The sequence below is a fragment of the Ornithorhynchus anatinus genome, chromosome 2 (assembly GCF_004115215.2).
Source record: "Ornithorhynchus anatinus isolate Pmale09 chromosome 2, mOrnAna1.pri.v4, whole genome shotgun sequence".
NCBI lineage: Eukaryota > Metazoa > Chordata > Mammalia > Monotremata > Ornithorhynchidae > Ornithorhynchus > Ornithorhynchus anatinus.
Genome location: NC_041729.1, coordinates 169973163 through 169987068, shown reverse-complemented (window position 1 = coordinate 169987068; position 13906 = coordinate 169973163). Strand labels below are relative to the sequence as shown.

At 53.5% G+C, this 13906-nt stretch overlaps 1 protein-coding gene across 1 annotated transcript in view; it reads right to left on the bottom strand.

The window, feature by feature from the left end:
• KEL (Kell metallo-endopeptidase (Kell blood group)) overlaps positions 1–10106 on the bottom strand; it is a 33067-nt gene extending 22961 nt beyond the window's left edge. Inside the window, exons 1-8 of the mRNA XM_039911265.1 lie at positions 9931–10106; positions 7984–8125; positions 7134–7328; positions 6673–6797; positions 3774–3920; positions 3191–3247; positions 2877–3065; positions 1423–1573 (exon numbers count right to left, since the gene is read on the bottom strand). Of these exons, the coding sequence (XP_039767199.1) occupies positions 1423–1573; positions 2877–3065; positions 3191–3247; positions 3774–3920; positions 6673–6797; positions 7134–7328; positions 7984–8125; positions 9931–10053 (1129 nt within the window). The 5' untranslated portion in view covers positions 10054–10106. The remainder of the gene's footprint in view (positions 1–1422; positions 1574–2876; positions 3066–3190; positions 3248–3773; positions 3921–6672; positions 6798–7133; positions 7329–7983; positions 8126–9930) is intronic.
• Positions 10107–13906: the final 3800 nt, after the last annotated feature.

Here is a 13906-nt window from a genome sequence, read left to right as displayed (position 1 = left end):
GCCACGAAATCCCCATTTTACAAATGAGGAAACTGAGGCCCAGGGTCACCCGCAGGCAAGTGTTGGAGCCAGGATTAGTAACCAAGTCTCCTGACTCCTCAGCCCGGGCTCCTTGCACTAGGGCTCGCTGGCCTCCCTGCCTCCAGCTTCTCCCTTCTCAGACCTCATATTTCACTCTGCACGCGTATATCATTCTTCTAAAACATCATTCTGTGTCCATTCTCTCAGCTTCTCAAAAATCTCCCAAGGTTGCCCATTCATCACTACAATAAGCAGAAATTCCCAATCACAGGCTTTAAAACACTAAATTTTCCTTCCGCCTCTTTCTTCCTTTCCCACCACAACACAGCTTGTACCCTTTGCTCCTCTGATGCCTCATTGTATCTTAATCTCATCTACCTCACGACTGACCTCTCGCCCACATCCTGCCTCTGGCCTAGAACTCCCTCCCCGCTTCGTATCTGATGAGCCACTGTTTTCCCCACCTTCCAAGGCTTATTAACACCACATAACTTCCAAAAAGTCTTCCTTGACTAAGCTCTCATCTCCCCATCCTCTACCCCAGCCAGCCAACTATAATGTTAGCACGGCCCCATGATGGCCCTTGGGGAGTCATCCTCTTTAGCAGTTTTGTACCCCTCATTTATGCTTTACTGCTTCCTCCTATTAGTGATCATTCATTCATTCATTCAATAGTATTTATTGAGCGCTTACTATGTGCAGAACACTGTACTAAGCGCTTGGAATGTATAATTCGGCAACAGATAGAGACAATCCCTGCCCAGTGACGGACTTCAGTTTCCCTGGCTAGACCGTAAGCCCCTTAAGGCCAACAATCATGTAATAATAATAATAATGTTGGTATTTGTTAAGTGCTTACTATGTGCCAAGCACTGTTCTAAGCACTGGGGTAGATACAGGGTCATCAGGTTGTCCCACGTGAGGCTCACAGTTAATCCCCATTTTACAGATGAGGGAACTGAGGCACAGAGAAGTTAAGTGACTTGCCCACAGTCACACAGCTGACAAGTGGCAGAGCCAGGATTCGAACTCATGACCTCTGACTCCCAAGCCCATGCTCTTTCCACTGAGCCACGCTGCTTCTCTAATTGACCGGTGGACCCCGCCGTGGCCATCGCAGAAAACCAGAAGTGCACCAGGGAAAGATTCCAGGGGAGGACTTGTACTCTAGGGGTGAATTCCAGGGGGAAGACTTGAATTCTAGGGTTGAATTCTAGGGAAGGAGCACTGTGCGGGGAGCACTCCCTAGGAAGAGCCTTCTTGGCGGAGCGCTGGCCTTCTGCAGTGGTGACAGCTGTGGTGACCTCCATTCCCATTGCCTCCCGGGACTGAGGGGGTCTCTCCATTTCCACCCCCCCAACCCCGGTGCCCGGCTGACCACCCCCGGGCCCACCTGCCTGCCTTCCTCCTGCTCCTGCAGCTGTTGGATGACCTTAGCCGCGCCCTTCAGGTAGTCCAGGTCGTGCACCATCAAAGGCTGTGAGGGCTCCAGAGACATCGGGGAGAAGGTAGCCCGCAGGCAGGACAACCAGTCGATGATGGGGACCTCTTTCTGTGGGGAACAGACACCAACAAATTCATTCAATAGTATTTACTGAACGAACTATGTGCAGAGCACTGTACTTAATAATAATAATAATAATAATGATAATGTTGGTATTTGTTAAGCGCTTATTATGTGCCGAGCACTGTTCTAAGTGCTGGGGTAGACACAGGGGAATCGGTTGTCCCTCGTGGAGCTCACAGTCTTAATCCCCATTTTACAGATGAGGTAACTGAGGCAGCGAGAAGTTAAGTGACTTGCCCAAAGTCACACAGCTGACAAGTGGCCGAGCTGGGATTCGAACCCATGACCTTTGACTCCAAAGCCCGTGCTCTTTCCACTGAACCACGCTGCTTCTCAGCACTTGGAATGTACAATTCGGCAAACACACACAGACACACACACACACATACACAGGTCTGGAGGTTACCCAGCACAGAAAAAGGTGTCCTCCACCTTCCAGGGAGAGAGAATAATAATAACAGGTGTGGTGTCTCTAAGTGCTTACTATCTGCCAGGCACTGTACTAGAAGCAGAGAAGCAGCGTGGCTCAGTGGAAAGTGGAAAGAGCACGGGCTTTGGAGTCAGAGGTCATGAGTTCGAATCCCAGCTCTGCCACCTGTCAGCTGTGTGATTGTGGGCAAGCCACTTCACTTCTCTGTGCCTCAGTTACCTCATCTGTAAAATGGGGATTAAGACTGTGAGCCCCACGTGGGACATCCTGATTCCCCTGTGTCTACCCCAGCACTTAGAACAGTGCTCGGCACCTAGTAAGCGCTTAACAAATACCAACATTATTATTATTACTAGACACTGGGATAGATACAAGGTCACTGGGTTGGACACAGTCCCTGTCCCACCCCGGGCTCACAATCTTAATCCCCATTTTGCAGATGAAGCAACTGAGGCACAGAGAAGTCAAGTGTCGGCCAAGTCACACAGTGGACGTGGCAGAGCCGGGATTAGAACCCAGGCCCTAAAAATGGCAGGGAGTGTGGAGAGGGATTGGGAGGGTGGAGAGCGAGGGGAGATGGGGAGTGAGGAAGGTGGTGGTATAGGAGGGAGGGGAGGGAGGGTTGGTAAGGGTGTGGGGGTCAGGGAGAGGTGTCGGTAAGGGAGAGGGGGAGAAGAGGGGAGAGAAGGGCCGTGAGGACGGAGGGCTCGGAAAGGAGCAAAAAGCCTTGGCAGGTGAGGAGGAATCAGAACCGAGACTAAATCCGGTGGGTCCAGGGTTGGACAGCCCAAGATTCAGGAGTCTTCAAAGGAAAGGTCCGTCCACCCAGGGCGCCTCCCCACGTCCCGGTCCGGCTACCTGCAGCTGGGCCAGGGTGATGGGCTGGAAGAGCCGGCCCCTCGCCCGCCGCTCCTCCAGGGGCCTCAGCTCCTTCTGCAGCTGCGACGAGATGGACAGAGACATGGAGGCTTGGCTGTGTGCCCTGTCGGGGGTTCCCCCCAGCAGCGTCCCCAGACTCGTCAGGTAGGCCAGGTAGGCCCTCAGCATCTGGAAGGTGGGAGAGGACACAGCCAAGCCACGGGTGGGGGTCCTGCCGACCTCACCCCCCCCCCCCGCCGTCCGTCCCGTCCCTCCCGTCCGTCCATCCTTCCCACGGCCCGGGAGGCCGGTACCTGTGGGTAGTTGCCCTGGCCGTGCTGAGAGGGCATCGTAAACTCCGGCTGGTCGATCTGGGGAGGACAGAGGCTGCAGAGAGGGAGGGACGGGAGGGGGGACCCCGAGAGGGAGGGGGCCGGGAGCATGGTGGCTGGGGACCAGGGCGGTGCCTGGTGCAAATATTGTTCCAATACTAATAATAATGATGGTATTTGTTTAGCGCTTACTATGTGCCAAACTCTGTTCTAAGTACTGGGGTAGATACAAGGTCGTCAGGTTGTCCCATGTGGGGCTCACAGTCTTAATCCCCATTTGACAGATGAGGTAACTGAGGTCTAGAGAAGCGAAGAGACTTGCTCAAGTTCACACAGCAGACAGGGGCAGAGCTGGGATTAGAACCCACATCCTCTGACTCCCAAACCCGTGCTCTTCCCACTAAGCCACACTGTCGCTGATCTCCCCGCCTCCTATCTCTTGGCTTCAATCCATACTTCACTTGGCCTCCTGCTCCTCTGCCCCTCCACCCCACCGCCCCTCCCATTTCTCTGCCTCCCCTACCCCTACCCCTTGCCCCCCCGCGCCCTGATCGGCGGCCCTCACCTGGATGACAGGCGCATGTGGGGGCTCCGGGCCGGGCCCCAGGTAGGCTCGGAAGAATGGAAAGGAGTCAAATTCGCTCATCAGGAGCTGCAGGGTCTGGTTGAAGTCGGGGGGACTGTAGTGGCCCGCGATGTGCCAGCCCCCCAGCTGAGGAACAGGTCAGGATTCAGGGGGTCGCGCCCCTTCTGTCCCTGGGTCTGCTGCCCTGAATGTCCACCAGCGAGAGCCCAGGCCCGTGGAGGAGCCGGGGTGAGAGCTCTCATTGAGGTTGGGGCAGGTGGCCGAGATTGGGGCTAGGGCTGGGGCCGGGGGCTGAGGTTGGGGCTGGGGGAGCTGAGGATGTGATTAGCTTGGGGATAGGGATGGAGGTTGGGGCTGGGGGCTGAGCATGTGGTTGGCCTGGAGGCTGGGGGCTAAGGTAGCTGAAGGGAGAGAAGCAGCGTGGCTCAGTGGAAAGAACCTGGGCTTGGGCGTCAGAGGTCACGAGTTCTAATCCCGGCTCCACCAATTGCCAGCTGTGTGACTTTGGGCAAGTCACTTCTCTGTGCCTCAGTTACCTCATCTGTAAAATGGGGATTAAAACTGTGAGCCCCACCTGGGACAACCTGATCACCTTGAATCCCCCCAGTGCTTAGAACAGTGCTTTGCACATAGTAAGTGCTTAACAAATAACACCATTTATTCTTTTTTTTTAAGGTTGGGGCTGGGTGCTGAGGATGTGTTTGGCCTGGGCCTGGGGGCTGAGGTTGGGGCTGAAGGCTGAGGATGTGGTTGGTCTGGGGCTTGGGGCTGAGGATGTGGTTGGCCTGCGGCTGGGGGCTGAGGTTGGGTCTGGGGGCTGAGGATGTGGTGGGGCTGGGGGCTAAGGTTGGTGCTGGGGGCTGAAGATGTGGTTGATCTGAGGATAGGGGCTAAGGTTGGATCTCTTGCTTTTTTTCTCTGTGGGGCCTGGAATTTGCTCGTCCTTCATACTTGACAGTCTGCCACCCTCCTCTTCTTCAAAATCCTTCTAAAATCCCATCTCCTCCAAAGACCTTCCCAGCCTAAGCCCTTTATTTAATTCATTCATTCAATAGCATTTATTGAGTGCTTACTATGTGCAGAGCACTGTACTAAGCGCTTAGAATGTACAAATCGGTAACAGATACAGTTCCTGCCCTTTGACGGGCTTACAGTCTAATCAAATTAGTCTAATCAAATTATTGATAATAATAATTATGGTATTTGTTAAACACTTATTATGTGCCAAGCACTGTTCTAAGCAGTGGGGTGAATAGAAGGTAATCAGGAGGTCCCATGTAGGGGCTCACAGTCTTAATCCCCATTTTACAGATAAGGTAACTGAGGCACAGAAAATTGAAGTGGCTTGCCCAGGGTCACACAGCAGACAAGCGGCAGAGCCGGGGTTAGAACCCACGTCCTCTGACTCCCAAGCCTGTGCTCATTCCACTAAGCCACCCTGCTTCTCTTCTTCATTTCCCCTATCCATGATCATAGTTATAATAATAATAGTATTTATTAAGTGCTTACTATGTGCCAAGCACTGTTCTAAGCACTGGGGTAGATATACAAGCTATTTAGTTCAGACGCAGTCCCTGTCCCGCATAGGGCTAAAAGTCTAAGTAGGAGAGAGTAGGAATTAATTCCCATTTTACAGATAGGGTAACTGAGATACAGAGAAGTTAAGTGACTTGCCCAAGGTCCCACAGTGGACATGTGGCAGAGCTAGGATTAAAACTCAGGTCTTCTGACTCCCAGGCCCGTGGTCTTTCCACTAGGCCATGCAGCTTCTTGGCTTTCAATTATTCCTTCATTCAGTCGTATTTATTGAGCGCTTACTGTGTGCAGAGCACTGTACTAAGCACTTGGGGAAGTACAATACAGCAATAAAGAGAGAAAATCCCTGCCTACAACAAGCTCACACTCTGTTGGGGCCGGGGGGTTCGACTGTGCTTCGATTGTGAACTTGGCTGTACCTTTTTTTTTTTTTTGGTATTTGTTAAGTGCTTACTATGTGCAGAGCACTGTTCTAAGTGCTGGGGTAGATACAGGATAATCAGGTTGTCCCATGTGAGGCTCACAGTCTTAATCCCAATTTTCCAGATGAGGTAACTGAGGCACATAGAAGTGAAGTGATTTGCCCACAGTCACAGAGCTGCCAAGAGGCAGAGCTGGGATTCGAACCCATAACCTCTGACTCCCAAAGCCGGTGCTCTGTACACTGAGTCATGCTGCTTCTCTAACCTTCTGACACTCACCCCAGCCCGACAACAATTAGGCAAATATCCTTTTTTTAACACTACTTCCCCTATCTGCCATCCATTTGAATGCCCCTCTGTAGACTGTAAGCTCCTTGTGGACAGGGATTGGGTCCACCGATGATTGTTATATTGTACTTTCTCTAGCGCTTAGTAATAATAATAATAATAATGTTGGTATTTGTTAAGCACTTACTATGGGCAGAGCACTGTTCTAAGCACTGGGGGAGATACAGGGTGATCAGGTTGTCCCACGTGAGGCTCACAGAGAATCCCCATTTTACGGATGAGGTAACTGAGGCCCAGAGAAGTGAAGTGACTTGCCCACAGTCACACAGCTGACAAGTGGCAGAGCCGGGAGTCGAACTCATGACCTCTGACTCCGAAGCCCAAGCTCTTTCCACTGAGTCACGCTGCTTCAGTGCTCTGCATCCAATAAGCCCTCGATAAAGTCCATTGATTGACTGGGGAGTGGGGTTTGGAGCTGAGCGTCGGGGGTCGGGGCTGGGAGGTTGGAGCCCAGACCCCTTTCCCCCATTCCCCGGCCCCCTCCTCCTTCGTCCCCGACAAGGTGTTCGGGGCTGGGAAGGAGGAGAGAGGGGGTTGGGTGGGAGTGGCCCCGGGGGCCTGGGAGCACTGACCTGCTGGATGACCTGTGAGAGCGGGCTGGTGCCCTGTGCCTCGATGCCCTCCGTGTCCATGCAGGAGCGGTAGTAGCTCAAGGCCTTCTCCGCCGCGGATCCCGGGCTGGGGGGGCCGGCGGCCTCTGGGAAGGACATCCCGGGGTCACGCCAACCTCCACGTGCTGGGCAGGATCTCTGTCTCTGGGCAACTCCTCGCCCCACTTCATGGGGGTCACCCGGCCCTCTCTCCCCTCACTGTACGGGGGCCACCGTTGACCTCCCTCTCATTCATTCAATCGTATTTACTGAGCACTTACTGTGTGCAGAGCAGTGTCTTAAGTGCTTGGAATGTACAATTTAGCAATGACAAGAGACAATCCCTGCCCACACTGGGCTTAGAATCTCTCTCCCCACCCGCTTCCCCTCATCCTGGTTTGTGGGGGTGGGTGTGTGGGTGGGGGGCTTGGCCCCGTCCTTACCCAGAAGCCTCTGGAGCCGGTGGTGGTTCTCCTCTTCCAGGGTGTGGAAGGGGTCCCCTTTGACCCCGGGGGGGTCCCCTGCCCCCCTGCGCCCGCAGGCGAAGCTGTAGAAATCCGCACAGGGCGAGACGCTGGCATTGCTAGCCGTTCTGTAGTGGGCGAGGAGGGCTGTGCACTCTGGACTCTGGCAGGGACCTGTGGACGAGGGAAGGCTCTTGGTTTGGGGCTCGGGGTTCGGGGCTCGGGGCTCGGGGCTTGGGGTTCGGGGCTAGGGGCTAGGGGCTTGGAGCTGGGGGCTATGGGCTCGGGGCTCGGGGCTTGGGGCTAGGGGCTAGGGGTTTGGGGCTCGGGGCTAGGGGTTTGGAGAGCAGGGCTCAGGGTTTCAGGGATTTGGAAATCGGGATTTAGAGAAGCCGTGTGGCTTAGTGACAAGAGCCCGAGCTTGGGAGTCAAAGGTCGTGGTTCTAATCCCGGCTCTGCCACTTATCCGCTGTGTGACTTTGGGCAAGTCACTTCACTTCTCTGTTACCTCATCTGTAAAGAGGGGATTAAGACAGTGAGGTGAGCCCCACATGGGACAACCTGATAACCTTGTACCCACCCCGGTGCTTAGAACAGTGCTTGGCACATAGTAAGCGCTGAACAAATGTCATCATTATTATTATTATCGGGGCTCGGGGCAAGGGGTTTGGGGTTTGGGGCTTGGGGTACATGGGGAAGATGCCCCAGGGGTTTCCCTTCTTAGGGAGGTGGAGACCTAGGCTGGAGGCTGGATGGGGGAAGGTTGGGAGGGGAGAGGCCGGGGAGGAGGAGGCTGGGCGGGGGTGGTGGGGAGGGTCGGTTGTCGTACGGGGGCTGCAGCCGAGCAGGTTGTAGACCATCAGGACGGAGAAGGCCACCAGCAGGCCAAGGAACACCAGGGTCCCCAGCGTCCGTTCCAGGGGAGACCAGCGCCGACTCTGCTCTTGGGGGGACACCTCCTCCAGGCCGCGCTGCCGGGAACGGGCGGCACCGGACAGAAAGAGACCAGAGTGAGAGGAGAGACAGAAACCCATGGTGGCGGCCACAGACACTGAATAAATAATTCAGTGCCGGGCACTGTACTAAGCGGTGGGGTGGATACAAGCAAATCGGGTTGGACATAGTCCCTGTCCCACCTGGGGCTCACAGTCTTAGTCCCCTCTTTACAGATGAGGGAACTGAGGCCCAGAGAAGTGAAGTGACTTGCCCAAGGCCACACAGCAAATAGCAGAGCTGGAATTAGAACCTGTGACCTTCTCACTCCCGGACCTGTGCTCTATCCACTATGCCATCCTGAGATGAGAGACAGGGAGTCAGAGAGAGACCCCTGGCAATAATATTTATTTATTCCTTCATTGGTGCTTACCATGTGCAGGGCACTGTAATAATAATTATGGTGCTAGTTAAGCGCTTACTATGTACCAAGCACTGTTCTAAGCGCTGGGGTAGATACAAGTTACATAAGACACAATGCCGGTCGCACAGTGGACTCACACTCTTAATCCCCATTTTACAGATGAGGGAACTGAGGCCCAGAGAAGTGAAGTGACTTCCCCAAAGTCACAGAGCAGACGTGGTTGAGCCGGGATTAGGACCATGACCTTCTGACTTCCAGGCTCATGCTCTATCCACTAAGCCACGCTTCTTCTACTGTACTAAGTGCTTGGGAAAGTACAATACGGCAATAAATAGTCATGTCTCCAGAGTGCAGAGCACTGTACCTAGCACTTGGGAGAGTGCAACAGAGTCAAAGACACAGCTCCTGCCCTCAAGGGGTTCTAGGCTAGGAGAATTTTCAAGGCATCTATAATCTGTCAGGGAGATGGGGCATTCATTCATTCATTTATTCATTCATTCAATCGCATTTATTGAGCTCATACTGTGTGCAGAGAGCTGTGCTAAGTGCTTGGAAAGTACAGTACACCAATAAAGGGAGACAGTCCTTGCCCACAGTAGGCTTACAGTCTAGAGGGGCAGAATGAGAAATAAATACAGACCAAAGTGTCATGGTCAGCGTCTCCTCTCCCTCCCCCATCAGCTGCTGGCTGAAGAGGATGGGGGTGGGGGGGTGACTGGATCATGGCCTTGTGGTCACCCCTGGTGGGGGGTGAAGTCCTGGGAAATGGGAAGGGTCCAGGGAAGGGGCGGGGGGCTCTGGGGATCTTTTCCACAACTTGCCAGCCCACCCCACCCCGCAGTCACAGGGCCAGAAAAGATGGGCAGGGAGGAGTTGGGGGGATGGGGGTCAGAGTGGCACTCGATGGAAGGCCAGGAGAATAGTTAGGGAGTGGAGTTAGGATCTCCCTGCCGGGCCTGGGATGTGCCCACACTTACTCCTTCTCTAGTTTAACCCTCTCCTCCTCCTCCGTCCCACTCCTGCCCACTCTCTTACCCACCAGCCCTTCCTCCAGAACTGAATTGGGGAGGAGGGGCAGGCAGGGGGAGTTGGGGGGGAAGGGGACTTTGCAGCTGCTCCTGGTCCTTACAGGGAGGGCAGAAGGGGAGGAAGGGTCCAGAAGCCCCAGGGCTATTGTGGTGGGGGCGGAGCGGGAGGCAAACCCTTCCCGGACTTATCGGTCTGGATCTGGAATTATTTATTATGGATTATTTACCTTAATGTCTCTCTCCCTGACTACACTGTAAACTCGTGTCTACCAACTCTGTAGTATTGTACTCTTCCGAGCGCTTAGTCCAGTGCTCTGCACTTAGTAAGCACTCAATAAATACCACTGACGATGAGGATGATGACGATGCTGAGGGGTCCCGGGGAGGGTACCTGCTGTCTCCTTGCTCTGCGGACTGCCAGGTTGCTGCCCGGTGGGTCTTTGTCTCTTCGGGTCTCTCCGTGACTCTCCGTGTCTCTGTCCACATCTCGGCTGCTTCTGCTCTCAGCGTCCATCCACCCGCTCTGTGCCCTGCTCTGTCCTGGCAGGGCTTGATTCAGGGGTAGCCCTGAGCCTCCGGCCTCACGCCCCCCTGCCCCACCCCACCCCGATCCGGCTCTCTCCGGCCCACCGACCCACCTCCTCCTCCCTCTGTGCCTCTGTTTCCCCCGTCCTGTAGAAGGTAGGCTCCACCCGTGGCCTGCCCTGACTCCCACATGGCTGCCAGCTCGGATGGGAGAGCTGTGCTATCAGGCTGGAGGCCCCCAGCCCAGTCCAGCCCAGCCCACCCCCTCCTTCCTTATCTGGCCACCCCAGAGGGGCTGCTGAGGGCCCCTCCTGCCTCCCAGCTGCCCCTCCCTTCCTCCTCGCCCCACCACCCGTTCCCCAACCCCATCGCTCCTTGCTGGGCTTAGGCCCTGGGGGTTCTTGAGGGGAAAGAGTGAAGGATAAGGCCGGGCTGTCCGTCACCTCCCTCCTCCCTGGCCTGTCCCAAACAGGCCCCAGGACCACCTCCCCGCCCCCCCCGGCCCAGCATGGCGTATTGGATAGAACATGGGTATGGAAGTCAGAAGGTCATAGGTTCTAATCATGGCTTCGCCACTTGTCTGCTGGTGACCTTGGGCAAGCCGCTTCACTTCTCTGGGCCTCAGCTACCTCATCTGGAGATTGGTGATTGAGACTGTGAGCTCCTCATGGGACAGGGACTGTGTCCAATCTGATTTGCTTGTATCCACCACAGTGCTTAGTAGAGAGCCTGGCACATAGAAAGCGCTTACCAAATACCACCATCATCATCATCCCGGCCTGCCGGGTCTGCTCCCCTCCGACCCAGATGGGGCAGAGGAAAACAGGAATATCAGAGGAGTGGGACACCTCTGATATTCTGTTTCTGGTACTGGTGGCCACCATCACTGGCGCCTTTGGCCTCCCCCAAAGTTCCCGGAAGGCCGAAACCGTCTGACATCGCTGGGCCCACCATCTCCCTCTTCTGTCCTGCTTTCCCATGGCGCAGTGTCCTGCTCAGCCCGCTGACACAGCCTGATACCTGCCTGCCTACCTGCCTCCCTCCCTGTTCCCTTCTTTCCTACCTCCTTGCTCCCTTCTTTTCTGCTTCCTTGGGAGTACCTGAGGACCCTGGAGAGGCTGGAAGAGAAGCTGAGGGCAAGGTTAGGGTGCCTGGGGAGACTGGGGGGCTGTGGACCCCTGGCCCACATTCTACCTCTGGCCTGGAACACCCTCCCTCCTCAAATCCGCCAGACAATTACCTTTCCCCTTTCAAAGCCTTAATAATAATAATGATGAAGGTATTTGTTAAGCACTTACTATGTGCCAAGCACTGTTCTAAGTGCTGGGGGGATACAAGGTCATCAGGTTGTCCCACACGGGGTTCACAGGCTTGAACCCCATTTTACAGATGAGGTCACTGAGGCACGGAGAAGTTAAGTGACTTGCCTAAAGTCATACGGCTGACAAGTGGCGGAGCTGGGATTAGAACCCATGACCGCACTAATGTTTATATCTGTCATTTTATTTATTTACGTTGATGTCTGTTGTATTGATGTCTGCCTCCCCACCTCTAGACTGTGAGCTCGTTGTGGGCAGGGATTGTCTCTCTTTATTGCTTTATAGTACTTTCCCAAGCACTTAGTACAGTGCTCTGCACACAGTAAGCGCTCAATAAATACAATTGAATGAATGAATGAGGGCACCTGGCAAGGCTAGAGGAGAGACTGGAGGTGCCTGGGAGCCCTTGGGGTGGGGCTGGGCCCAACTGGGCCAACATGGGTCTTGTCCACAGCTCCTTGTCCCGCTGGGTACCCCTATCTGGGAGTGGGTTGGACTAGTCTGTGAGCAGCCAGCTCCTCCCTTTGCCCTAAAATCTCCCCTCCCTTGCCCTCTGGGAGTCCAGTACTGTTTATTATTATTAATACTACTACTACTAATAATAACAATGTTAATTACGGTATTTGATAAGTGCTTATTATGTGCCCAGCACTGTTCTAAGCGCTGGGGTAGATATAAGGTAATCAGGTTGTTCCACGTGGGGCTCACAGTCTTAATCCCCATTTTCCAGATAAGGGAACTGAGGCACAGAGAAGTTAAGTGCCTTGCCCAAGGTCACACAGCAGACAAGTGGGGGAGCCGAGATTAGAACCCACATCCTCTGACTCCCAAGCCTGGGTTCTTGCCACTAAGCCACACTGTTTCTGCTAAAACCTTGGGCTAGTTACTTAACCTCTCTGGGCCTCAGTTTCCACCCCTGTAAAATGGAGAAAAAGAAGCAGCATGGCATAGTAGATAGAGCACAGGCCTGGGAGTCAGAAGGTCATGGGTTCTAATCCCAGCTCTGCCACTTGTCTGCTGTGTGACCTTGGGCAAGTCACTTCACTTCTCTGGGCTTCAGTTATCTCATCTGTAAAATGGCGATTAAGATTCTGAGCCCCATGTGGGACAGGGATTGGGTCCTACCTGATTACGTTATATCTACCCCAGCGCTTAGAACAGTGCTTGACACATAGTAAGCGCTTAATAAATACCATCATTATTATCTCTGCTCTCTGACCTTCTTAGACTGTAAGCCCCAAGTGGGACAGCGACAGTGTCTTCTCTGTTTAGTTTGTTTCTAAATCAGCACTTTATGCAGTGTTTGTCACAGAGTTAGCACCACATAAATAATGATCATGATAATAATTATTAGAGGGTGCAAATGACCCAGGGCAGGGGAGGCTCTGGCAGGAAGTGGGCTTGACCAGTGAGGACTCAGAGCCAACAGGGATAAACTCAGGGCAGGGCTGGGGCTAGAGAGGCAAGCAGGATTGGATGCCTAGTCTTCTGGGGGGCAGGGTATCGGGACCAAGTCTGGGTAGGGAACAGCCTCCCTCTCCCTTCTTAATAATTATCACCATAATGATGGTATTTGTTAAGCGCTTTCTATGTACCAGGCACTGTACTAAGCACTGGGGTGGATACAAGCAAATTGAGTTAGACACAGTCCCTGTCCCATGTGGGGCTCACAGTCTCAATCCTCATTTTACAGGTGAGGTAACTGAGGCACAGAGAAGTGAAATGACTTACCCAAGGTCACACAGCAGACAAGTGAAGGAGCATGGATTGGAACCCATGACCGTTTTATTCCCAGGCCCTTGCTCTATCCACTATACCATACCACTACCCCAATTCTGTTGTACCCTGTTCTATTCTGTCCTGTTCGGTTCTGTTGTACCTAAATTCTGTTGTCCTCTCCTAAGCACTTAGTACACTGTTCTGCACACAGTCATGTACAGTGCTAAATGCTTAGTACAGTGCTTTATACACAGTAAGCATTCAATAAATACGATTGTCTACTTGTTTTGTTTTGTTGTCTGTCTCCCCCTTTTAAGCTGTGAGCCTGTCGGTCAGGGATCATCTCTATCTGTTGCCGAATTGTACTTTCCAAGAGCTTAGTACAGTGCTCTGTACACAGCAAGCGCTCAATAAATACTATTGAATGAATGAATGAATACCAATAAATGAAATTACACATATGGACATAAGTGCTGTGGGGTTGGAAGGGGGGAAGAACAAATGGAGCAAGTCAGTGTGACGTAGAGGAGAGTGGGAGAGGAGGAAAAGTGGGGCTTAGTCAGGGAAGTTCTTTTGGAGGAGATGGGCTTTCGATAAGGCTTTGAAGAAGGGGAGAGTCATTGTCTGTCAGATTTAAGGAGGGAGGGAGTTCCAGGCCAGAGGCAGGAGAGACTACAAGCTCACTGTGGGTAGGGAATGTGTTTACAAACTCTGTTGTCTTTATTCTCCCAAGCATTTATTGCAGTACTTGTCACACAGTAAGGGCTCAATAGGTTGAGCATGGGGGGGAGCATAGAGCTCCTA